The sequence below is a fragment of the Dipteris shenzhenensis genome, chromosome 23 (genome assembly GCF_047967505.1).
Source record: "Dipteris shenzhenensis isolate YYH24624 ecotype China chromosome 23, Dip_SZ_1.0, whole genome shotgun sequence".
Lineage (NCBI taxonomy): Eukaryota > Viridiplantae > Streptophyta > Polypodiopsida > Gleicheniales > Dipteridaceae > Dipteris > Dipteris shenzhenensis.
Window position 1 is genome coordinate 25,728,473 of NC_141618.1, and position 27,526 is coordinate 25,755,998.

Consider the following 27,526-nt stretch of genomic DNA (forward strand, 5'->3'; position numbering starts at 1 on the left):
TATCTCCAACATCCTATTAGTGAAGGTAAGAGAAAATTGATCTGCTCTTGTGGCTGCATTGTTACTCCTATAGCTACATAGATGCTATACAAGTCTTCTAGACTACAATAGTTTCCAAAGTCAAATCCTTAGAAAAGAAGGATCCATTTGCTAATTCTTCCCTTGAGAAAGGATTTATTCAAGAAATACGTAAGAGATTGGTGATCCAAAAAACTTACTACCAAAAAGGTAATGTCAATACTTAGTCATGGGCCCATACTCCATTTAGTTGTATTTTAGTTCCATTTTACTCCATTTAATTGTCTTTTTGTAAGGGACATGGACAAATCTTCCTTGTGGTCTTTGTTGTTGGTAGGTTGGGCTAAGATTGCACCAATGGCAATCCACTAGCATCAACATGAACATGGAAAATGACTTCTAAATTGGGTTGATGAAGAAAGGGTTCTCCCATCATACATCCTTTTAAGTCATCAAATGAAAATTGTTGAGGTTCTAACCATACAAAGGACCACTCATGGTTAAGAAGCTTTTGTGATGTTTGGCTCTAATTAGATGCATCGCTCCCTGGGTATTAAAACAAGTTGTTTTAATGTCCTTGCAAAGTGTAATGTGCATTAGATGCCGGATGTTACACCAGGGACCAAGAATGCCCATATTTGCATGTGGATGCTATGTATGTGAAGGAAAAAGGCACAATGGACATCTGCATCCGTATATCCCACCGTCAAACTTTGCAAGGGTCTTAGAAAATTTGGTCTTAATGTCCTTCCAAAGTATCAAGTATATCGAATACCATTTGTGCCATGGGGAGCAAGAATGCACATTATTCGTGTGTGGATGCTACACGATATGAAGGAAAAATGTGCAACAGACCCGGACATTCGTATATCCTAGTGTCAGATCAGCACCAAACTTTGCAAGCATCTTAAATTTTTTATTTGTAATGTCCTTGCAAAGTGTAAGGTGTATCAAAAGCCGTACATGTCATCGGGGAACAAGAATGCTCATATTCGCATGTGGATGCTATGTATATGAAGGAAACAAGCGCAACGGACACCGAGATCCATATACCACACCGTCGGATCAGCACCAAATTTTGCAAGGGTATTAAAACAAGTTGTTTTAATGTCCTTGCAAAGTGTCAGGTGCATTGGATGCCTGATGTTACACTGAGGAATAAGAATGCCCATATTTGCATGTGGATGCTATGTATGTGAAGGAAAAATGCACAATGGACATCCGCATCTGTATATCCCACTATCAAAGTATCAAGTGGATCAGATGCCGTATGTGACACCGTGGAACAAGAATGCACATATTCGCATGTGGATGCTATGTGATATGAAGGAAAAATGTGCAATGGATCACACATCGGATCAGAACCAGACTTTGCAAGGGTCTTAAAATAATTTGTTTTAATGTCCTTGCAAAGTGTAAGGTGCACTGGATGCCGGATGTGCCACCGAGGAACAAGAATGCTCATATTCGCATGTGGATGCTATGTATATGAAGGAAACAAGCGCAACGGACACCGACATCCGTATACCACACCGTTAGATGAGAACCAAACTTTGAAAGGGTCTTAAAACAAGTTTTTAAATTTCCTTGCAAAGTGTAAGGTGCATTGGATGTCGACTGTGACACAGGGTAATTAGAATGCCCATATTTGCATGTGGATGCTATGTATGTGAAGGAAAGATGCATAATGGAAATCCGCATCCATATATCCCACCGTCGGATCAGCTCCAAACTTTGCAAGGGTCCTTTTTTTATAATTTTTCATGGCTAGAAGCACACCGTTGCATGTATTTCAATGCTCATGCATGATGCATGGTGAACAACTAGGAAATATCCATTCCAAGCAATGGATTGACATTAGATGGGCATGATATTCTGCATAGGCATTGAAGTTGCCTTGTTTAAGGCTTGTGCAAAGTATCACTCCCAGAAAATACCATTTTTATGTTTAGAAGCACACCAATGCATGTTTTTCAATGCTCATGCATGATGCATGGTGAGAAACTAGGAAATATCCATTCCAAGCCATGAAAATGACATGAGATGGTCATGATACTTTGCACAGGCCATGAAATCACCTATTTTAAGGATTTTACAAAGTTTCATGTCTGCTAGAAGCACATCAATGCATGTTTTTCAACACTCATACATGATGCATGGTGAAAAACTAGGAAATATCCATTCCAAGCCAAGCAAATGACATCAGATGGCTATGATACTTTGTGTAGACATTAAAATTACCAAGTTTAAGGCTTGAACAAAGTATTTTGTCCATAAAATACCATTTTTAGGGCTACAAGAACACCGATGCATGTTTTTGAATACTAATGCATGATGCATGGTGAAAAACTAGGAAATATCCATTCCATGCCATGAAAATGACACCAAATGGCCATGATACTTTGCACAAGCCTTGAACTCACCCATTTTGTTGCTTGCACAAAGTATGATGCTTATTAAATGTCATTTGCATGGCTAGAAGTTGACAGATGCATGTTTTTCAATGACCATGCATGATGCATGGTGCGAAACTAGGAAATATCCAATGAAAATGAAATCGAATGGCCATGATTCTTTGTATAGGACTTGAAGGTGCAAGGTGTGGTAAAAAAGGAGATATGATAAGAAAAGTCAACATGCATCCTAAAACAGGGCTTCCTAGGCTACAAGATTTTGTAATCCAATACAAGTCATCATTTATTAAACCTAGTAAGAAAATAGAAGTGAGAGAAGTACTATAAGTTTTAGGAAATGAAAAAACAAAGGAAAACTTTGTTTTCATCGATATAGGTGCCGGTATATATCGATGCCTATACCGACTCAGATAAACTTTTAAAAAGCAAACCCAAATGCCTCTTTTTCTACCACACCTCTCTTGTTTGAGATCTTGCCAACTTTTTGCCTCTTCCTCATGACCATCTCCCTACCCTCCCTTGCATTCCCTACACCACCCACACCACTGTTGGCCCCTCCACTCCACTCCAAGCTTGAAGAAGAAGATTTCTATTTTGGAAACTAAAGAAGTGGATGATATTTTGAGTGGTTTGTCTTCAAATTTCTTCTTCTAGGTAAGCTTCCCAACCCTTTCATTTGCATTAGAATAATTTTTGGAATCTTCATTGTGTGTTTACACATTTCTTATGTCTTTGTGGTTGCACAAAAGGCAAATATGAGATTTTTCTATGGCCCAAGGGAGATGCTGCCAAAATTTTCCAATTACTTGCTTGCTTGATATGATTGCATCTTGTTTCTTGCTTGCTTGACTTCATTGCTTTCTTAGTATCTTCCTGTCTTGTGTGTTCTTTCATTTCTCTTGTTTGTTTTGATTACTTTGTTGCTTGACATTGTTGCTTTTACTCATTGATTGATTTGTAGCATAATTTTTAGCACTCATGCACAATGCATGATAAGAAATTAGAAAACACACATGCCCAACCATGAAATTGATGCCTGATCCCCATCAAACTTTAAAAGCACAAGGGTTTTTATCTTGTTGAAGCTATGTAAAGTACCATGCTTATCAGACACACATAGATATGCTAGAAGCATTCATGCATGATGTATATCTAAGAATTGTGAAAATACGCTTGCCCAACCATGCAAATGATATCCTATCAACTCAAAAATTTGCAAGGATAAGGGTATTATCGGTATTAAGACTTGTATAAAGTATTATATACATCAAACCCACACACATATGCTAGAAGCACACCGATGCATATTTTTAACACTCATCCACGTTGCATGGTAAGAATTGTGGAAATACGCATTCCCGGCCATGAAAAAGAATATATGATCCACATAAAACTTTTGCAAGAACAATTCTATTACTTTCATTAAGGCTTATACAAAGTATCACACCCATCGGGAGTGTTGATGATGCAATCATTAAGGATGCTTGTATATTTAAAGAAAATTATGAGATTCAGACATTGGGTCAAACCATAGGCTTGAATGTTTTTTGGAAAACTCTTCATGTAATGTCTTTATAATTTAAATTTAATTTTCTATGTAAAAATTATATTATTTATTTCTCAATCAACTATTGAATAATATTTGTTATCAAGTAAAATGTGTGTGTTATAAAAGGTGAAAGTTATTCCTTAGAATTTTAGATGACTTCTTCACACTGTGTACTATGAGAACTGATGCACTTAAGACTTTTGATTAATCTTTCACACTTAAACGATACAAAAATAGTGACAATAATATCAATGTTGTGAATGGTAGTACTGAATCTTTGGCAACAATAAGATACTTTGTAGCAACTAAATGGTCAAGCATTGTGTAATTTTACTCCACGTATGCATTTTGTGCTGCCATTTCTTGGTAAGAATGGCAGTTAAAAAATGGTCTCCATTTCTTTGTAAGAAATGGCAATCAAGGGATAGTTGCAATTTTATGCTACCATTTCTTCTTAGAAAATGGTAGTTAAGAAGTGCTTGCCATTTCTTTGAATGAAGTGACAGTCAAGAAATGGCTGCCATTTCTTACCAAAAAATGGCAATCAAGAATTTGCTGCCATTTCTTATGAAGAAATGGCAGTCAAGAATTTGTTGCCATTTCCTCATAAGATATGGCAATCAAGAATTTGTTGCCATTTCTTTATAAGAAAGGGCAGTCAAGAATTGGTTGCCATTTGGTGTTGCAAATTATTGCTAAGAAATGGCAAACAATAAAAGGTTGCCATTTTTTGTTGCCATTTCTTCCAAAGAAATGGCAGTTCAAGAACTAGTTGCCATTTGTAATTGCCATTTTTTCAAAATATATGGCAATTTGAGAAGCTGTTGCCATTTCATACATAAGAAATGGCAAAATTGGAAATTGTGTGCCATTTGCTATTGCCATTTCTACCTAGTTCTGGGATCTGGAAGCTAACTTCATTTTCAAGTCACCATGCAGGTCAAGTGTGGGAGCATTCTTGATCCCAACAACCAATCTTATTGTACGAAGACTGTTGCAAGTGTGGAAGCATGTCAATGTCCTAAATTGTGAAGCTCTTTCTACCAAAAAAGATAGCGCATTGACGTGGTGTCCATTTTGAAGCAAAAGACATCTAAATGCCACCTCACTAAAAGCCTATTATGAAGCCTAAAAGAGGCCAATTTTGATGCTTGGGATACCAAAATGGACAGCGCATTGACGCGCTGCCCATTTTGGTGTCACAAGCATCAAAATTTCCTTCTTTTCTCAAATATGAAGGTGGTACATGAAAGATACAATGGAGGATTTCAGATGCCCTTTTCCATTGAAATGGATCGCACGTCAACACGCTGTCCATTTCAATGGAAAGGGTATCCAAAATGCTCCTACAAATGCTTAACGCCATGGCTCTTCCAAATGCTTAAGGACTCACTAGAGAGGTCTTGGAAGATTGAAAAATTGGAGGATGAGGATGTGAGGAGAAGAAGGATTCACAATTTCGAAATCAATTTGAGGTGCAAAGACAAAAAATCGACGCACTGCCCTTTCTCATGGAAAGTAGATTAAAAAAAGGATGTGTGTAGCATGAGTTATGGTTAATTCTTGTGAAGCTTGGCTAATTCTTTATACAAAGTATGATTGTTGTGAAGCTTGGAATTCCTGAAAACAAAAGCATGGGCGAGGGAGCATGTACCTTGGCGGGAGAATGTAGCAAAGTCTGGTGGGGCAGAGGGGTGAAAGTAAGGCAAGCAAGCAAAGGAGAGGAAGTAGGGGGAGGCGATGAAAGAGGAGGGGGAAGGAGGTGAGGTGGTGATGAAAGAGGTTGGAGGAGAGGAGGTGAGGAGAGGCAAGGAAGGGATGAGGGGGAAGCAGAAGCGAAAGCGGAGGAGGAGCTAAATAGGAGAAGAAGAAGAAGACGAGGAGGACGAGAAGAAGATGGAAAGCTCAAAGCTGCTCAGTTACCAATAGTAAGAGCTACTCAGCTACCGATGCTGAGAGCTGCTTGGCTGCTCAGCTACGGCTGTCACCTTCATAATCCAATGCTTTACACTTTGTTTTACTAGAAGTTTCACTTCCGAAGAACTGCAAACAAATTAAGCTATCTATGGTTATGGGTAGTTAGAATTAGATGAAACGTTGTGCATGTCTTTTGCCTGTGGCTTCTCATGGCTAAAGTAAAACAGTCTTTTTCGTGATTTTTGAAATGCCAAGTTCAGTTGTTCAGTTGGAGAGGGGAAAATTCATCCTTGCACAATTTGAAGTGCATCTTCGGATGCTGAACTACATCAAGCTGACCTCATTACTCACTTTAAATTTCCCAGATGCATCTTTAAAAGCTTTGCAAGGGGCAACGGGATGAGAGCAAGCAAGTAGGGAGGAGTCTAATGAAAGGAGATGCAGGATAAGGGGAGGAGAAAGAGGGAGGCAAGAAAGCGGGTGGGAGAGCCTCATCTTCGAGAAGCGGAGCTGGCTACGACTGAACGTGGGGAGCTTCCTGCTAAGGAACTGCCAATGGTCGATGGATCTACTGGAGAGGTGGGCATCGATGGGGCCACAGGCACTGATGGGGGAAGCCTACAGGGACATGCTGTCGGATTTTCTTCCGGACAGGCCAAGGAATCCAACGAATGATCAGGCAGCATTGGTGTATTTGATGATAAAGGAGAGGAAGAGGTGGGCGATGAAGCTGAGGGTGGAGCTGGAGTATATGTTGAGTGGGTATCGATTGGAGCTGATGGATGGGTCGAGGCAACAGAGGAGATGGAGAAGATGGGAGTGCATGAGACTTTCGTGAGGGAGGTGAGTGGAGTGGGCAGTTTGATCAAGATGGAGCATGGAAGGTGGAGGCTACGTTGGGAGGAAGGTGGAGCGTGGAAGGACAAGGCGACATGGGAGGAAGGTGGAGCATGGGAGGAGAAGGCGGCATGGGAGAAGGCGGCATGGGAGGAAGGTGGAGCATGGGAGGAGAAGGCAGCATGGGAGAACGCAGCATGGAAGGTAGAGCATGGGAGGAGATGCAAGGGAAGATCAAGAGGCAGGTGTGGAAGGAGAAGAGGAGGCCTTTCTTCTACAACACTATCTACTCCAACAACGACTACCAAGAAGGACTGTAGAGAAAGCGGGGGATGAAATGCTCAATGCAATGTAGAGAAAGCAGGGGATGCAATGCAATGCCATAGCCATGTCGCCGAGAGAGCTTGCAAGCTTAATTACACAGGAAAATGGTCAGTCAAGTTCAAAATCTCAAAATGGCTAGCGCTATTGCATAGAACTATAACATTACAAAAGTGGCAGATATATAACATTAAGAGATTTGTTAAGAGCTGCAACATTAAGGGCATTTGTGCCAGAGAGCTTGGACGTGAAGGTCAGATAGCTGCGCCAAGGTTTCCATGCCAAGGTTTCCGCCAAGCTTCACTAAATCTTGACTATATTTGATTTTGTTCATATTGATAGAAGGTAATGATTCATATTGATTCTGTTCTTAAACATATTCTCTCATTCGGTCCCTTTCTTGTTGATCCAACTAAGATTTTGGAAGAACTAGACAAGCTAGTTATCGATCATGAGTTTCTTGCAAGTTCACTCAGAGTAGAGAGGCTATTGCTTGGGCATTGGAGCTCTAATCTAATGCCTTTGCATTGTTTTTGGGAACTCACATTCCTGTTGTTACCTCAAATTCTTTCGGGAGATATATGACAATCATATCTCTTACAACAAATTCAACACTTCATAGCGTCAGAGCAATTCACCTACATCATGGAAAATGAGTACAAGGGAAAGAAGAACTAGCTGGATGGGAAATAAGTACTTGGAAAAGAAGACCCAGTAATCTTTCACGGCCTACTTGTCTCCTGGCATTTTAATGAATGTGAGAGCCCAGTACAGTGTACATCTTTCCAATGCAATGTACACTGAGCATACTGAATTGCACTATGTACAGTGCAGTGTACATTGCATATATTGTACACTAGTACAGTGTCCACTATGGCCCATCTTTGCAGCCCGTCTTTAATAACTGTGATCACAACCAACCTTGCATGACTAACCCATGTGTTACTAACTAATGCTATCATTACTAAAATTAACATTCTTACATGACCAGCATTTCATGTGTAAATGTATGCATCAATTAACATTCTACCATTAAAGTTACAACGTTCTAGTTTTGTAGGCAAGGATATTAAATTTTTTCTCTTACCAAATTCGTGTTTGCAAGTTATGGAGCCTTTATTCAGATTACCATCTTGTGAAATGATTACCGTTTTCATGGAAAAGAGATAGGATATTCTAAACCATGTCATGGAGCCTTTATGAAGATAATTGTGACGGCGCCATCTAACTCACCACCTTTCAAAGACATAATTTCTTCATGTCTTCTCTTCTTTTGTCATCTCTTCCTTCTATCAACATCTTCTCTTCTGCTGCCATGTCCTATTCTATCAACCTCTTTTCTTCTATTTCCATCTCTTGTCCTTCCATTTGCTCTTCTGATGCCACCTCTTCTCTGGCAATATCATTTTTTATCACACTCTTCTACTGGCTACATCTTCTTTTGTAAATGGAGAGCCGCTACCTATTCTAGAGATCTGTCTTCTTTTGTGCTTGCAAATTGATGAAATTGTTCTCGTAGTGGGTGGTGCCAATCCTTTAGTGTTCATTTGTGCATCTAAAACATGCCTCATCCTGTGTTCATTCGCTTTGGAGAATCAAAAACATTGTCCATTCATTACGACACTCCTTTATTGGAGGTCTCCCTAGTAGATCTCAAGGAACACTTTCACCTTGTGGATGAGGAGATTAGTCTACATCAAGAAATCGGAGTGGATGACATTGCCATAGTGCTTCCCTTGGTGGACTTGGAGGATGATCAGAAAGGGTACAAGATCAATGGAAAACAACATTCAACCTTCAGAGTTGAAGTGATAAGAAGGAAAGATTCTCATAGTGACTTTCAAAATGCTGAAGTGAATAGTGTTATTTCACTTATAGGGAAGATGCCTTTGAATAGTTCGTTGCATGTTGCATTAACTTCTGTAGTTAGAGTTGAGAAGGTTGTTGAACTGCCTAAAACTTATGATGGGTATGTTGTCTTTGAACTCCCCCCTTTGCTTGATGGATCTCCAATGTCTGGAATCGAACAAAATGCCGATGGTCATATATGGACAAAATATTCAACATGTTCACAAGACTTTTTCAATGGAATTGTAAGGATGAGTAGATGTTCTAGATACTTGAGATGCTGTAATGTTCATTGTCCTTACCTTGAACAAATGGAAGTTGTGAATGATACACAATGGAAGGGAAAGCTTAGGAAGCCACCTGTGCCTGGTCCAATTGATCCAACCTTGGAATCAATTGTCTATAAGCATTGTTTGGAAATCCCAGAGTGATTTTATCAATGCAGTGCTATCATATATTATTGCTTGCCTCATGAAAGAGTGGAGACGACAAGATGTGCTGTGCATGTTGGGTTCCATGACCATCCTGTTGAGAAAGGAAAAAGTCGTGCAAAGGAATTGCAAGTGGATGATCTTGTTTCAATGCGTGCTAGGCTAAATGCAAATTCATCTTGCAAAAACATTGAGGTCTTAATTACACAAGACCTTATGATGGATATGTTGCTTGCAAAGGAGGGGGTTGCTATGGAACCTCTAGATTACCAACAATTTGAAGAGGATTTGGATACAATCACACCAATGACACAAAGGAGAAGGCTTCAGAGAATAGTGCAGAGTGCAAGATGTGATGCTAGAGGAGGAGATGGTGAAATGGATTCAATACAAGGTTTGAAAAAGAGATGCAGATATCCATATGTGCAAAATATCTTATTTCCTGGGTAGTTGCAAGATGAACAACCACCACATATTTTCAAAATGTCGACCATTGGTCCAGGATCAGAGGTTGATTTGGTGAATCGAATGTGGCCAGGAGGTAGCCTTGGATCACAATGGGTGCATTTTGACCACGTCCATTGAGTAAAAGGATGGTCAACTATGGGTGCTCATGTGTATGACCCTTACATAAGGGAACTCTTAACAATAGCTATATGTGAATTCAAGGTGGAAGATACCCATGCACAAGTGCAATTCTGGAAGCTTTTGAATAGTCAGATGGAGAAGAATGGTTTTGAACCACCTAAATTCCAAGGATTCATGGCAGATGGAGCAAGAGCAAATTGGCTTTCTATCCGCACAGTTTACAATGGTGGGCCTAAAAATGTAATGGAGGGTAAAGAAAGGACTTGTGGTTTTCACTGGGAGATGAGCATGGTTGAGCATACCAAAAGATGCATTAAGCCATAAAAGTACAAACTATGTGCGTTAAATAGAATTCGTATTGATAAACTAAATTGGTCCCCTAAAGAGACATTGTTATATATATATTAAAGAAAAAAGTTTACTATTGCTCTACATTACTATCACTCGTATCATCTTCTCCTCATCATGGCAATAAGGATCACTTAGGACCTCGTCTTGCGCATCTTATTCTAGATATTGGTAATATTCTTAGATGATATACTCATGTTCCAAGAAGATCTCAACACAATCCATCATCTCCTTCACGGTATAGAATTAATTAAATTTTGACTTGAACCGGTTTCTCCAAATCTTTTAGAGGCTCCTCATGTTGGATCTTGTAACCTACAAGAAATGATCCTCCCTTGAAGCTCTATCTCAATCCGACCTATGCATGCACACTTCCACATGAAACTCCCCATTGTTCATCATGTTTAATTTTCTCTGCAACATGGGAAAGCATGTCTTCCAAAGGCCCTATGGTGGCAACATGAGGGATAGGGTTTGGGTTTACTAAAGGCTATCGGAGATTTGGGTGGTACATTAATCTAGTGGAAAATAACAAGCCACTAGGGGAATAGAAAACACATTATAGGGGAATAGAAAACACATTAGAATCCAAAAATGTAAAAAAAGGATCACTCATTGCATGTAATATAAAAAGAGAGGAAAAGAGAAAGAAACAGAGGGAAAGGGAGGGAAAGAAAGGGAAAGAGAAAGAAAGAGCAAAAAAGTGAAAGAAAGAGAGAAAGGAGAGGAAAGAACGAACGAGAGGAAGAGCAAAAAAGAGAGAAAGAGAGAAAGAGAGGAAGAGAGGAAAAGAGAAAGGAAGAGAGGAAAGAGAGAATGAGGGAATGAGAGGAAAAGAGAAAGCGAGTAAGAGGAAGAGAAAAAGAGAGAAGACAGAGAATGAGAGGAAGAGGAAGAGAGAAAGAGAGGAAAAGAGAAAGAGAGGAAAAGAGGAAGAGAGGAAGAAAGGAAGAGAGGAAGAGGGAAGAAGAGATAACAAGAGAACAAGAGAGGAAAAGAGAAAAAGAGAGGAAGAGAGGAAGAGCAAAAGAGAGAAAAGAGAGAATGAGAGGAAAAGAGAGGAAGAGCGAGGAAAACGAAGAAAGGGAAAGAGTAAGAAAAGAGAGTAACAGCAGAAGAGAGGAAGTGAGGAAAAGAGAGAACAAGAGAATGAGAGGAAAAGAGAGAAATGAGAGAAAAGAGAGTAGGAGAGGAAGAGAGGAAAAGAGTAAGAAAAGAGAAAGAGGAGAAGAGGAAAGAGAAAACTAGACCAACAGAGTAAAAGGGGAAAAGAGAGAAAAGAGGAAGAGAAAAAGAGAGTAAGAGGAAGAGGAAAAGAGGGAAAAGAGAGGGGGAGAGGAAGAGAGGAAAAGAGTAAGAAAAGAGAAAGAGGAGAAGAGGAAAGAGAGAACTAGACCAAGAGATTAAAAGGGGAAAAGAGAGAAAAGAGGAAGAGAAAAAGAGAGTAAGAGGAAGAGGAAAAGAGAGAATGAGAGGAAGAGGAAGAGAGGAAAAGAGAGGAAAAGAGAGGAAAAGAGAAAGAGAGTAAGAGGAAGAGGAAAAGAGTGAAAAGAGCGATCAATGAGAAAAAGAGGAAGAGAAAAAAAAAGGGGGGAAAGAGAAAGTGAGAATGAGGGGAAAAGAGACAAAGGAAAAGAGCAAAAAAAGGAAAAGAGAGGAAAAGAGAACGAGAGAGAGAGAGAGAGAGAGAGAGAGAGAGAGAGAGAGAGAGAGAGAGACGGGAGATAAGAGTCCTATGCCCATCACATTTGCTAGACTTTACGGTGGTAGCAAACGGACATTACAACATAAATAAAAAACTAAAAGAGAGAAGAATAGAAGTTTTGTACCTGGAGCTAAAGAATAAAGGATGACATTGAAACTAGTGGGTGAAGCAAAATAAATCGGCTCCCCTAAAAAAAAGCAAGCGACTCAAAATGTTTAAAAATGCTAGTGGCTGAAGAAAAAACTTATGGTTATTTACTATATCTTGGTATTCCTTATTCTTCTTCTTACAAGAAAAAGAAAGGGAACTAGATTTTAAAAAACATTATTGGGTAAAGAAAAATTTAGGAAAACTAGAGAGAAAGTAGAGGAAAACTAGGAAAACAACAACTTCGAAAGCATGAAAGAAAGAAAAGAAAGAAAGAGAAGAGACACACACTTTGAAAGAAAGGGAGGAAAAGGTTTGCTACCGGGCCTGGAGGTAGAGGTGTGGAGGAAGTTTTGTTTGTATGGAAGGAAAACGATATCGAATGGAGGGTGTAACTAGAAAAACTAGTGAAATAGAAATCATGCGAGAGAAAACCACTAGTGGATTTGGCTTTTTTGTGTCAGGTAAGCATGCATATATACCAACACTTAAGTGTTGGTATATACCGATAATTAAGTGTCCATATATATCGACACAAATATGGCATATACCGACACACAGGGTTTAGCACACCATTAGATAGCCTGGTTTGGCATGATACGAATGGAAATAGGGTTTCAAGTAGGTATATACCAACGTAACATCACACTTTTCTCAAATTCATGGATGCTTGGTCATGAATTCTAAATTTTTTGGGTCTTGACTTCGTTTTGAGTTGTGGTTTAGGTGTGCCATGTACCCACATGCTGAGAAATAAGAAGATATGCATGCCCAATGATGCAACGGTGTGGAAAAAAGAAAATATGCATGTTTAATCATGCGAATGATATCGAATGAACATGTAAATCTGTACGGGACTTAAATTGAATAATATTAAGGCATGTTAAAAGTATCGTACCTGCCGTATAAAGGCATGTATGATGGGAGTAAGGAGATGCATATTTTTTTATACTCGGTGGAAAACAAGAAAATAAACATACCCACCCATGTAGATGGTGTCCTATGGCTATTAAAATTTTCAGGGGACTTAAAGTTAATAATATTAAAGCATGTGCAAAGTATCATAACCATCATACCAAGGCACGTATTAGAGTATGGTTTGATCATTGGCTAATTAATGGTTCGATCTTCATCCAAAGTGTGTATGTTGGCTTCCCATTTTTTACGCCATGGAACTGCATAGAACTTGGGATGGGTTCTAAGACATGGAGGTGCACGCAAGTACTTCTTCAAGAAGATTACATCAAAGAGCTTGGGGAGGCACCAATCAGGTTGTGGATCCAACTTGCTAATCCAACCTTCACTAATTTAACGCTAACAAAGGTTGGTAGGAAAGTTGTTCAAGGTCCATCCACCTCGAGTTTTCATTTCAGGATATTTGCTCCAAAATTCATGGATGGGGTTACTGGGAAGTGTAGAATGGAATATCCAAGGCACAATGGTCTGAGCACTTCAACAGCATGAGCAAGAAATGCACGGCAACATTGATCACTTCCTTCGCCTAAGTGCTATATTCTGTAAAACATTGGAATTCATTTTGGAGGTCCCATGTTACCTCGATTCCCATTTGCCTCCACTTAGTTTCAATCCCAATGAATAGGTCGATGCTCAGATTACAAGCCGACTCTATCAAAGAGTGATCTTCTTAGAAGCACGCCACATATCTTTGTTCGAGCAAATGGTGGATACAGGATACCTGGAAATAGAGCAAAACTTGTATGGTGCCAAGGCTTTATAGCGGAATCGGATTGGCACGACACAAGTTCCACAACCACTAGACTAAAAGCATGGCAACCCAGGTACGTGCTCGCAATAAGCCATAACCCGAAGACAAGTAATAAAATGGATCTGAGAGTATGTTGTCCCTCTGCCAACATGGACTTAGGTGGAACAGAATGTGTGTGTTGAGTAGAAGTAAAGCTCTGCTTGTACTTGCATAAGGCTAGAAATAATCCCTCTTAGAAATCCAACTTGCATGTCCTACATGCAAGTTCTACATACGATTCCTACATGCAACTCCTACATGCAAGTCCTACATGTGATTCCTACATGCATGTTCTACATGCAAGTTCTACATGCAAGTTCTACATACAAGTCCTACATGCAACTTCTACATGCAAGTTCTACATGCAACTCCTACATGTAAGTTCTACTTGCAACTCATACATGCAACTCCTACCTGCGAGTTCTACATACAATGCAAGTTCTACATACGATTCCTACATGCAAGTCCTACATGCGATTCCTACATGCATGTTCTACATGCGAGTTCTACATGCAACTTCTACATGCGAGTTCTACATGCAACTCCTACATGCAAGTTCTACTTGCAACTCCTACATGCAACTTCTACATGCAACTCCTGTGTTACAGTTCCTACATGCAGAGAGAGAAGCTCTCCAACTCAAGTATAAATACCCCATAATGGAATGAAGCCCACACTTTTGGGGCATTGTGTTGAGTTCTACTTTGGTATTCCAAGCAATTGTCTCAAATGACCATGCTTCCTTGCACTCCCTCTCCCTCTCCTCTTCCCTCCTCCTCCCTTCTCCTCCCTTCTCCTCCTCCCTCCTCCTCCTCCTCCTCCTCCTCCCTCTCCTCCTCCTCCCTCCTCTCTCTTCTTTCCCCCATGCCCTTACACCTGCTTCCTCTCCCACTCCTATGCTCCCCCTAAACCCTTAGTTCCTCAACCCTTAAACTCCATGATGTACGAGGGGGATGAGCTCTCCACCATGTACTCTACCTTGAACCTTGGATCCTCCTTCTAACCCTGGAACCTCTTCTAAACTCTGGAACCTCTCTCTAAACCTTGGAACTCCTCTAAAATCTGGAACCTCCTTCTAACCCTTAAACTCCTCCTAAACCCTGCAACCCCCAATGAAGGAAAAAGCCTTCATTATCTCAACCATGATGATACATGTTCCTTTTACACATGCATGCACTATGTTTGCTTACCACACTTAAGCCTATGTCTCTCAATGGAACACGACTTGAGGTCCTAAGCTACATGTATACTACAAATGACAACCCCAATATATCTGTAGGTGATAAAAAGCCTCGGATCCCTGCATACTGAGAATAGCCTACTCTTCCTACGGAAGCCATAGGAAAGAGACAACACTACAACATGCCTTATGGTGCTTGCAAAAAAATGTTTCGAAGAATCGGCAACAATAGCAAGTACCTTGAGACCACAGCTTGAGGTTCTTTAGCAAGAAAATGCACTCCTAAGGGAGGTAGCCATAGAAGGGAAGGAATTCAAGGAGGAGAACACAAAGTCACAGGCTAAGATGGGTAGGCATCAAAAGCTCCAACACTTAATTCATCTCCTCCAAGTTCCTGATGAGCATCCAGACAACCTACCTTACCAACAACCATCAGGTAACGGCGGTGCCGATGGCCAAACTAGTGGGCTTCGTCCTTCCATTTTGAGCAAGCAGGCGAGTACCTTATGTCAACACCCCACAGTCGGTGGAGTTGCCTAACAAACAAAGGGGACAAAAGGCATCATGGCACAAACCCTTCTCATGCTGCACCCGAGGTCGAGTAGCGACGAGTATTGAACACAGACAGCAGACTATAGTTTTGAAGATGAGACATCAGTGTAGGTCCAAATTTTGGCGGAGAAGGCAGACAAAGAGGTGCAGATGGAGAACGTGGTGGAATATGAGCATATTTTGCTAGTTGAGGATATCCCAATTTGTAGTTCCCACCACGAAAGTTCTGTATCGCATTCTAGGTAGGGAGAAGATGCCCATTCATTATCAGGCCTATCAATAGACTGAGGCAGTCAAAATGTTTGCTCCTTCACACTTTTTGCACCAAGAAGTTTTGGAACTTGTACAGCCAATAGTCTCAATGTATGGCAAGGTAATCAGATAATTCAACCATTTTGTCTAAGAGCGTTCTCAGAGGTAGCACAACATTTTTAAGACTGAGCGTAGGTTGATTCTCACTCGAGTACATTAGCTACCAAAACCAATTATGGGAGAGCTTTTTGTCTACTATGGAAAACTTTTGAGGTTAGTAGTAGCCATGTAACGGAAGCTAAGTCAATGCGTGATAATATCCACGACTTATGCAAGGATTCGAGCATCAATTGGCAAGAGCGAGTTAGCTAGGTCAAGAGGCACCACACCAATTTTGCGATGACACTAGGTCCAATAGCCGAAGCCTAGACACTAGATTGGATCATCGACCCCGAGCGAGACCCCCTATTGATATTAGTTATATATATCCTTTGCCACCAAGAAGATGAAATTTTGATGCAATGCCACAATGGTCCCCTCCCCGCACTTCAACTGCACAGATGAGGCCGGTCCATCTCAGCAGCCAATTCATCCCCGACCTCCTAGTCAAAGACATCGACGACCACGAGGCTTCAATCCTCGATCCACCACATTCAAGCAATGGTTAGTCCCTACTAGTCCATGAGGACACATGCAAGAGTAGTGGAGGTGAGATATTAGCCTAGGTGCTTGGTCACCGAGCATCAACCTCGGTTGGAAATGATGGAGTTGGTCGAACACCCATTTTGTAGTAGAGTTGGAGTTGATCACCAGCAAGTAGCCAATTGGAGATTGGAGGCTAGCACACTGAGTGTACACTCTTTTAAAAGGCAATTATTTAGGTAATTATTTGATTGTAACAAATAGGGAAGAGAACAAGAGAGCAGTGTACCAAGTTCTCTTCCTCTGAAGTGACTTGCTAGGATAGGAGTGTTCACTGCAAGCTAAGGAGGCTTGGTTGTATCAAGAGAGTTTGATCAATAGAAGCAAATGATCAATTGGTTCTCTATTTTGTTTAATACTAATGTGTTTACTCCATTGTTTAAGTGTGTTTGTAACTCATTGTTCTCCCATCATCACACAGTTCTCCTCCCGTAGTAGCTAACCGAGTGCTTTATATGTTGGCACTTGTTACCGAAGAACACTCTCCTCAGGATTGTAAGAGCGAGCATCTTCACTGGCACAACATAGGGTTGGGATAAAAACTAAGCACTTATGAGTTAATTGGGTGAGGGATATGAACTATCAAACAGTCTTCGTTATATAGATCAAGATTTCAGTACCTATGACACAAAGTGGGAGGGTCTGGCCATAGAGTCCAGAGTCGCATATATCAAGATTGCATGCACAGCCTTTAAAGTCAAAGGAGTTACCTCTTCCTCCATTCCAATAGTGTAGCCACATCTGCCATAGCCACAAGTTATTCCACGTCCCTCACAAGCACCACTGTAGTCTCTCTTTCCACGTCCTCCTTTCTGTACAGGTGTCTTGTAGCTATTTGTCCCCCCATTCATTGCACATGCTCCCTCACATCCTCTACCACATACACAATAACAACCATACATTCCATTTATTGTTGCATGTCTGCCATCGCACAATCCATCACGTGCACACATATCTATGTTCCTCCATTCATTGCACATCTTCCAACACAATTAAACCTCACTTCTGTACCTTCTATTGCACTTTCGTTTGTGCATCTTGCTTCCCATTCAGATTACTTTCTTTCTCTCTCATACTCGCCCACACCTGCACCTATAGCTGCCTTGCCTTCACCACCAACAACACCAATAGAACTTGTTGAAGCCACAACCCATGCTCAACCTACAATGTCATATCAATGCTCCTCCAATGGTGAGATGTGCAATGCACACCTCTTGTGGCCATGCCACATGCATGAGTGGAAACATCAGCTTATGCAATATCCATATCAACTCATTTGACCCTACAAAGACTATTCTTGCAAGGTGTTGATGTTGGGATAAGTATGGTCAAGGGCTTGCTCTTACCTAAGTGATAATGTAAGCCAAAGGCCCCCACATGCGAGGTTCCTTTGATTTAGGTTAGTCCACTGATGTAGGGGCTGATTGCCACTGATATAGGAGAGGTGCCTACACCATCCTCTCTTTTTATAAAATGGAGGTCATTCCTTCATTCTAATACATGGATTTTTCCTCACTTGTGCTCTTACTCTTTGTGCCATGATGCATCTCTTCTACCCCGCACTCCTTTACATTTGGTATCAGAGCTTGTAGGCTTTGTAGAACTCATTTTGTTAGTGCCACCTCATCATCTTCTCCAATACCTCTTTTTGAGCTTTCTTCCTCCTTCCTTCTTAGAAACTGCTTAGCTCTGTTCTACCCATTCCTTGTGACTTTTTCCAAGCACTCCTCTGGCCTAGAGCATTTTCCTAGATTTGGAGTATTCCACCCACACTGATTCAAGCAAGTTGAGACAAAAAAATGTGCAATTTTGCTCTTCTGCTCAACGATTGCCTGAGCCCTCCTAGAAAAAGTTGGTCCATGCCTAGAGCTTGCTGTTGATGAATTTTGAAGGCCAATGCTTGCTGGAGCAAGGAGAAATCAGAGAAAAGACAATCAAAGAAGGCGTAACTCTCCCAGACACAAAGGCACACTATTTCAGCAATGCTCTATGGTGAACTTACTTGGGTATTCAAGCTTTAGTTTTGCACAATGAGCCCTCTCAAACTCTTCTTTATTTGTGTGAATTGTGCCCTCCAAGTTGAGCTAGTCTACTGCAATGCATTTTTGACAGTTTTGGACATTTGATGCTAGAGTAAATGCTAGACCGATGCTTGAGGATTGACGTAATGCCAAAGTACAGATCAGAGAATGCTTTTTCAGTTTGAAATCTAGTTGGGACTGATCTCTTGTCAAAATGCCAAGCTCTGAAGGTTCTTCTAATGCTAATCATTTGAAGGAGACTACAAGAAGGACAAAATTCAAAGTGAAGAAGATCCCAGACAAGAAATTTTGGGAGAAGCCAACAGGGTATGAATATGCTAAACAATTAGGATTCTATGAATTTATCTCTAGCAATCTAGATTTGTATGGCAAGGGAGATTTCTTTGTTCAACAAGATTAGTCATTTCATAAGAGAGTAGACACTGCCTGACAAAGGTAAGACCCTCTCATGGCTACTTATAAAATTGTCAAGTTCAATGGCCAAGGCTTCCATACTTGGAAGATGAAGATAAATTTTATGCTTATGAAGGAAAATCTATGGGACTTAGTCAAGGAAGGAACTCAAACCTCTCAGGAAGGTGAATCAACTACAACAAAAGGTAAAGGAAAGGCCACTGACTCTACTTCTACACCTGCAGATGCAAAAAGAATTGAGAAAGCCTATGCCATCATTGCATTAGGTTCGGGTGATGACTATGTACACCACATTTCAGATTTGGAATCCCCTTTTGAAGCATGGCACAAGTTAGACATATTGTTTGGTGCTAGCTCTCATACTTCCAAATTAAGTCCGAAAATAAAGCTCTTTGAACTTAAAATGGAGGGAGATAATGTTGCTGCTCATGTCAACACTATGAGAAGTATTATGACACAACTTGCTTCAATTAATTCTCTTGTCACTGAGGATGATGCAATGGCAGTACTTTTAAAGAGCATGCCTGAGGAATTTGACTATGTGTTTACTACTTTGAAGAATCTTCCTCAACCCTCATTAGATGGCATCATTAGTGCCTTACAAGAAGAGGAAAGAAAGAACACTTCAGGAATGGGCAAAATGCATATAGAGGCACTTGTAGTGAAGTTTCAAAGAGCAAGTACAAGGCTTGTAAACACTGTGGGAAAAACAATCACCTTGAGAAGGATTGTTATAGAATTAATTCTTGCTCATACTGTGGCAAGGTTAATCACTCTGAGAAAGTTTTGCGATGAGAAAAAGAGGACTATGACAAATTTGGTTGAAGAGAGAACTCCATTAGCAAATGAAGCATCCAACTTTGGATTAGAAGACAAGGACTTTGCCTTTTGAGCAACTTGTCTTTGAATTTTTTTAAATCATCATTGTGTCAAATTTTGAGGTTCTCTACCTGGAGTAGTACTCCAAAAAGAATGCTATGTGTTTTGTCTTTTGTAAATCACCTCTGGTCACCATATGATGTAGACCATGTGATATGTTTTTGGTCTATCCCTTTTTTGTAAACCTTGACTCTTAGGCACCTTTGCTAGCATGAGATCCTAGACATAGATTTATACTTGACCACCGTGAGATGGCCATGTGTGCCCACCATGAGATGGCATGAGAAACTATGAGACTAGATGTATCCTTGACATTGCAAGAGGCAAACCCTTGAGGGGCGGTATGTTGGGATAAGTATGGTTAAGGGCTTGCTCTATGGTGCATGTGTGCATTTAGGGGAATCACATGTGTGTGTGTGTGTGTGTGTGTGTGTGTGTGTGTGTTGTCGAGGCACATCTAGTGCTATGATGTGTCTAGTGTGTGACCTAAGTGATGATGTAAGCCAAGGGCCCCCACATGGGAGGTTCCTTTTATTTAGGCCAGTCCCACTGATGTAGGGGCTGATTGCCATTGATATAGGAGAGGTGCCTATACCATCCTCTCTTTCTATAAAATGGAGGTAATTGCTTCATTCTAATACATGGATTTTGCCTCACTTGTGCTCTTACTCTTTGTGCCATGATGCATCTCTTCTACCCCACACTCCTTTACAGTTAAAGCATGGAAAGATACACAAGGATATACAAGAAAAAAGCCAAGGAGGAAGTTACATCCTTGGGAGATGTCCAACACCTGGATATAATCCAAGCTATTGGTCTCATGTAAGATCTAATAATCCAATGCTTTTATTTCCATATTGGAACATAAATCATTTGGATAGATGGTTGATGTATCTCGAACATGACAAAAAGATGCCACTCAAGTGGGACATTGAGGTAATGTACAGATTCTTGTAAGAGCTCCACGTATTTATAAGCATGTTTTGGATATTTTAAGTGCACTTGTGTACACTATCCACTATATCAAGGTTCACATTGGCAATAATTGATGCCATTCAATTTCACCCTTTTTTTGTGGTGGTGAAGGGCCAGAGTCAATGCCTCTCTCCGTTGTTGTAGTGGAAATAGCCTTAGGGAGTCCTTGCTAAGAAATGGATACCTCGACAATGGGATTGTGAGTCCCATCATGCAAGTCATGATGCATTGCCTCCCACCACAAGTCTTTCCATTGTCACCTTACAGACATAGATTTTGCCTTTCGATGATAGTACCTGCTCAAATTGGAATTTGTTAATACACACTATCCTACAACATTGTCATATAATATACAAACAAGATTTGTAAGGCTAACTCACCAAAATGTCATATCCAAAATGTTTAATGAAATTGTATCAAATCTATAGTATGTCATGGTCTAGTTGTCCATCTTTTGTCAAATAATTAACACAACTAGCCGGATCTAAGCTCTTGCAAATATATGCTACCTTTTTTTTTCTCTATTGACTACATTCACAAAGAAATCTACAAAGCATGGGAATGGTAGAAGCTAGCTTAGTTACATTTCTGCCACTAGTACTTTTCTTCATAATAGTTCTCACATCATGGAACCTTGTATTTTTATAAGATTTGTTGATCTCTATACTCGAAAGTGGCCATGTGGGACTACCAAAAGAAAGGAAAGGGAATATATTATAATGTTTCATACTGGCCTTCGAGACAAACATCGTGTCTTTAAAAAAGGTCCCATCCTGTGCAGCCTTCAATATACTAAGGACTACCAATCTCAGATGCAACAACCAACTAAGAATGTTGCAATCTCCCACTTTACATACTTAGAGGGATACCAATATGTGAAACAAATGCCAAAGATAATAAAGTTGTGTCCATATCCCCAACTAAATGCAAAAACATTTAAGCATGATCCAACTTTACTATCAAGTACTTTCAATTGGGCCTACAATGTGGAAGGGACTCATCTAGATGCACATGCATATCTACATGCATAAAAACATGATGAATATATTAAAAAACAACTATCTTGCTACCAGGAATCATTTTAAAATCCATAAATCTCCCCTTCCATTGTTTGGAGAGCTCCCCTACATCTTTTGTTTACCACATCAATTGCATTGTGATCCAGAAATATTTTCTATAAAGTTGGCGAATCCATTCTCCATGATGCTCATTCTTGATGTTCTTTAGTAGAACAGATTGTAAGCCATCTCTCTCTCTCTCTCTCTCTCTCTCTCTCTATATATATATATATATATATATATATATAGGTTTCTTAATCTCCACACTTTTGCAGGCTTTTATAAGAGAGCATGTTTTATCCTCTGAACTTTCAAGCTTGATGACATTGCTTTGAAAATAGAGGCGTAACCTTTCCCGCTCACTTCCCTCTCATCAAGTGTCTATTGGATTATATTCACATCAACTTTTTTGCTACCGACAGTATATTGCACAACTTTGCATTTGATTGTTTTAATTTTTTTCTCCTCTAGCATATTTCTCTCAATAGTAGCTGATAGTAAACCTTTCATTAAAAAAAAAAACTAGAACGGCATTATGATCAACATTATTGTATGTACAAGTGCTTGTACCAACAGGAGATGGAGATGAAATTGCAAGAGATTTCAGAAAGCTCCAGATTGAAGAGCAACTACAGAAGAAGTCTGAAGAACACACGAAGACATAGGAGCGTCCTGACCAAAGCCATGTTCAGCATACCCTGCAATTAGAGCATTCCAGGAGACTGCATCTCAAACTGCAAGTTTGTCGAACACTTCCCGTGCTTTTTCAAGCAAGCCACACTTAGCATACATATCGACCAAGGTGCTGCCAACAAAAGGATTTCTTTCCAACAACCCCTTTCTCACAATCTCAGCATGTATTTCTCGTCCTTTGTCCATGGATCTTATGTTTGCACAACCTTTCAAGCTACAAAAAAAAGTGAAAGCATCTGGAGGGACACCCTCCAATTGCATCTTTTCCAAACAGTCCAGTGCGTCCTGACCAAGGCCATGTTCAGCATACCCTATGATTAGAGCATTCCAGGAGACTGTGTCACGAACTGGAAGTTTGTCAAACACTTCCTGTGCTTTTGCAAGCAGGCCACACTTGGCATACATATCAACCAAGGTGTTACCAATCAAAGGATCTTGTTCTAAGAACCCTTTTGTGGCAATCTGAGCATGTATTTCTTGGCCCTTGTCTATGGCTCCTATGCTGCCACAAGCTTTCAAGATGCAAACAAATGTGACCACATCTGGAGAGACGCCCTCCAGTTGCATCTGTTCAAAACAATTCAGTGCGTCCTGACCAAGGCCATGTTTAGCATACCCTGCAATTAGAGCATTCCAGGAGACTGCATCTCGAACTGAAAGTTTGTCAGAGACTTCTTGTGCGTTTGCAAGCAAGCCACACTTAGCATACATATCAACCAAGGTGTTACCGACAAAAGGATCTCTTTCCAACAACCCTCTTGTGGCAATCTGAGCATGTATTTCTTGACCCTTGTCTATGGCTGCTATGCTGCCACAAGCTTTCAAGATGCAAACAAATGTGACTGCATCTGGAGAGACGCCACTGCATCACGAATTGGAAGTTTATCACACACTTCCAATGCTTTTGCAAGCAAGCCACACTTGGCATACATATCAACCAAGGAGCTGCCAACGAAAGGGTTTGTTTCCAACAACCCATTTCTCGTCATCTGAGCATGTATTTCTCGTCCCTTGTCTATGGCTCCTATGCTGCCACAAGCTTCAAGATGCTAACAAATGTGACCGCGTCTGGAGAGATGCCCTCCAACTGCATGTGTTCAAAACAGTTCAGTGCATCCTGACCAAGGCCATGTTCAGCATACCCTGCGATTAGAGCATTCCAGGAGACTGCATCTCGAACTGGAAGTTTGTCAAAACACTTCCTGTGCTTTTGCAAGCAAGCCACACTTGGCATACATATCAACCAGGGTGCTGCCAACAAAATGATTTCTTTCCAACAACCCCTTTCTCACAATCTGAGCATGTATTTCTCGGCCCTTGTCTATGGTCCCTATGTTGCCACAAGCTTTCAAGCTACAAACAAATGTGACCATATCTGGAGAGACACCCTCCAATTGCATCTGTTCGAAACAGTTCAGTGCGTCCTGACCAAGGCCATGTTCAGCATACCCTGCAATTAGAGCATTCCAGGAGACTGCATCTCGAATTGGAAGTTTGTCAAACACTTCCTGTGCTTTTGTAAGTGAGCCACACTTGGCATACATATCAAGTAAGGTGCTGCCAACAAAAGGATTTCTTTCCAACCCCTTTCTTGCAATCTCAAAATGTATTTCTCGGCCCTTGTCTATGGCTCCTATGCTTCCGCAAGCTTTCAAGCTGCAAACAAATGTGACCGCATTTGGAGAGATGCCCTGCAATCGCATCTGTTCGAAACAGTGCAGTGCATCCTGACCAAATCCATGTTCAGCATACCCTGCCATTAGAGTATTCCAGCAGACTGTGTTTCGAACTCGAAGTTTGTCGAACACTTCCTGTGCTTTTGAAAGCGAGCCACCCTTGGCATACATATCAACCATGGTGCTAGCAACAAAAGGATCTCTTTCCAACAACCCCTTTCTCGCAATCTCAGCATGTAATTCTTGGTCTCGTTCTGTATCTTTCAGCCTAGCACAAGCCTTTAGTAAGGCCACAAACGTATACCCATTAGGATGTACAAAATCCTCCTGCATTTTCTGGTACAGTATGAAGGCATGCTGTGCCTCCCCACATTCAATATAACCTGTTATGAGAGAAGTCCAGGAATACTCATTCCGATCACGCAACCCATCGAAAACCTGTTGGGCATCACACATGCTTCCAACTTGCACCAACATTGGGACGAGGTAGTTCCCGAGTGACTTATGATCTTCGAGCCCACTCTTGCGTAGGTAGGCATGCAAGCGCAGGGCATACGCAGGATTTTTGTGTTTTCTGCACTTGTGCAAGATGTCTCCTCCAAGCTAGGCTCTCGCAGTTGTTGAGCTATGAGGCTGTGCATGTGGCTGTTCGCAGTCTCCATTTTCTGGAGCGTGTCCTTAACCCAATTTGAATTGTACGAGTCGACTATCCATAGCGACTCCATAGTGAGTTTATGCTTGAAATCTGGGGCACTTGGGTGTGTCCAGCCATCAGAATTCAATCTACAGCTGAGAAATGATTGAGGTCAGCTCGTCGTAAACGTACTTAGCTGTTGCGGTTGTCAAACCACTGCGAGGGATCGGTGAAGTGCTCGGTGCTTGAGCTAAGTGCTGCTGCAGAAGTGCTGACGCTCGAAGGCGGGGCAGTATTTCCATTGAAACGCACTTCAAATGGGCATAATTAAATTTGTGTGGTTCTCTTGAAGAAACATTGCCATGATCGATTTGTTAGCTTGTTCACTCGAGTGGCTTGGTTTGGAAACCAAAATGTAATCGAGAGGTTCACCACGAGCACATTTTCAGAGGTTCGTTGCAAGCCACTAAAATCCCGGTTGCCTTTAGAAAACTAGGATTAATAAGAGCCTCTTCACGCGGGAGCTCAAGTTTGCAACCAAGCTGTGCCTATTGGCGAACTATCACCAACAAGGATATAAAGGTTGGATCAGAGTTATTTGCAGTCTTTTCATTTGACTCTTAGCATATAGCATTATGATACAATTGTATTTGCAAACTTCAAACTATAACTTCTATTTCTAGTCATATACTCTCTCTCTCTCTTCAATTATAGAAGATGAATTTTTAAGCTTTATTCAATTACAAAAGATGAATTTTTTATATTGATAATGGTTTTCTAATTCTCCTTTGATGCACCATATATTCGAATATACAGTAAATTGAACATGTAAGTATACATGTTTACATACTATATTTAAAAGTCTCCTTTACATATTCACATAGATCAATAATTTTGTATATGTATTCCTATGTGCACATGTTGTTGCATTCTCTAATGTTTTATACAACATGAATGTACTTTAAGGTGCTATTGAGGTTTCTTTAATGCTAGTATTGAGATTGTTCTTTCTATTCTTGTTTTTTAGGGTTGTGCAAGGAAAGGAAAAGAAGCACAAGATTACAAAATGTAGATGAAGGTAGACTTGACTGGGATGTGGATCTTTCTAGCATGATTCATAATTCATTTGATGTTGCAAATAGAGTATTATTTGAATCTGAAGAGAAGGGGAAGGCTGAGGGGAAGGCTGGGGAGAAGGCTGAGGGGAAGGCTCATGCTATTGGGGCTGGGGAGTGGGCTCATGGGACTTGGGAGGAGAAGAAGGCTCAGGAGACTGGGGAGTGGGCTCACGGGACTTGGGGGAGTTGGGGGAGGGCTCACGAGAGTTGGGGGAGGCACCACCGGACTCCGATAGGTTCGTGTGCGCGGATGCCATGGAGGTGGTGGAGCTAGAGGAGGAAGGGTGGAGGCAGCGTCCAGTGGGTCTAGCAGTGTTCTTCACTCTTGCCATTGAATAATGAGAGTTAGGGTTTTTTTTTACTTTTTATAAGGGCCCATCATGTTTTGACATCCCTTTTAATTACATTTAGGGTTTCATCATGCCACCTGCCCCCGCCCTAACCCCTCCAACCCCCCCCCTCCTCGTCGCCCTCCCCCCCCCTTGCCCTCCCCCTACTTGCCCCACCCACACCCGTCGCCCTCCCCCATACCCCCATCCCCCCCTCCCCCCACCATTGCTACCACTCCACCCCTCCCCTTGCCCCGCCCCATGCCCCTCCCTTATCTCCCCCCTCCTTCACCATGTCCCCACTTTCCCCAACGTCGTGTGAGTACAAAAATTGTGGTCAAAATAAGCAAGATATTAAAGAGTGAGTACACAAATTGTGGTCAAAATAAGCAATATATTTATTTCATATTTGTATACAATTACACCATAGCTTCTATTGGTGGTTTGACCCATCTGCTCCCTTCTCTCACTCTAGCTTGCAACCAACGTGCGACTCCTTGAGTCCCTATGGATGCTTTCCAAGCACTATGCCTTCTATTCTTTGATACAATTTGAACTGCTTTTGCAAGTTCTGATGCCTGACTTCAAAGTCCTTCCTAGTAAACATCTAAAAACTAGTCGAACATCTCATGCAATGCATTGCTGCGAGTGACACCACCACCATGCCTTGAGTTCTTGAAGTAGGCTGTCTTGGCTCTATAGTGTGACTTCCCCATGCCTTGTGTATTCCAAATTGACAAAGGACCCCAATTTTGTACAAACCATGATCCGTGTGCATAGAGAATATACTGCAAATAGGATGAGAATCAAATCAGCAACAAAAACTGTTTATAAAGCAAGTGCTAAATATTACGATGGTGCCAAGATTACCATGTAATGCGTAATGTGCGAATGCTTTCACCATTAATTGCATAAACTCTTTCATAGCCATCCTGAACCTTTCATAATACATCTCATCGATTTGGACCTGGCGAAGCAATTTTATCAATGCATCTAGCTTTGTCCATACTTTAACTCTCAAAGTTGCTACTTGAGGATGAGAAGCCTTATTGGTCATGCATTCACACAATGCTTTCCAGTATTCCCAACCCAAACTACTTTGAGACAATGTATGTTTGTCTTTGTTGAGATTGT

General features: G+C 41.0%; 2 protein-coding genes across 3 annotated transcripts; both read right to left on the bottom strand.

The window, feature by feature from the left end:
* Positions 1–22,619: 22,619 nt before the first annotated feature.
* On the bottom strand, positions 22,620–23,393 carry LOC147887166 (pentatricopeptide repeat-containing protein At4g18520, chloroplastic-like). Its single transcript, XM_087395004.1, has one exon. It carries the CDS (start codon positions 23,344–23,346, stop codon positions 22,672–22,674), a length of 675 nt encoding a protein of 224 aa, XP_087251130.1. The 5' UTR covers positions 23,347–23,393; the 3' UTR covers positions 22,620–22,671.
* A 126-nt stretch (positions 23,394–23,519) lies between these two features.
* On the bottom strand, positions 23,520–25,425 carry LOC147887167 (pentatricopeptide repeat-containing protein At2g13600-like). 2 transcript variants are annotated; one of them, XM_087394954.1, is made up of 3 exons: positions 25,138–25,155; positions 24,414–25,056; positions 23,520–24,010 (listed from the first exon to the last, which is right to left on the bottom strand). In XM_087394954.1, the coding sequence occupies exons 2-3, from the start codon at positions 24,786–24,788 to the stop codon at positions 23,984–23,986; spliced, it is 402 nt and encodes a 133-aa protein (XP_087251080.1). In that variant the 5' UTR covers positions 24,789–25,056; positions 25,138–25,155; the 3' UTR covers positions 23,520–23,983. The 2 variants fall into 2 exon arrangements, with proteins under 2 accessions (XP_087251080.1, XP_087251079.1); XM_087394953.1 differs by having other exon boundaries at positions 24,414–25,425.
* Positions 25,426–27,526: the final 2,101 nt, after the last annotated feature.

Excerpts from the sequence above, each read along its gene's own strand:
- LOC147887166 (XM_087395004.1), bottom strand. The coding sequence starts at position 23,346 with ATGTATGCTAAGTGTGGCTTGCTTGCAAACGCACAAGAAGTCTCTGAC.
- LOC147887167 (XM_087394953.1), bottom strand. The coding sequence starts at position 24,788 with ATGTTGGTGCAAGTTGGAAGCATGTGTGATGCCCAACAGGTTTTCGAT. Across the intron at positions 24,011-24,413 it reads AACTTCGAGTTCGAAACACA|ATATGGTCACATTTGTTTGT; the intron begins GTCTGCTGGAAT and ends GTGTCTCTCCAG.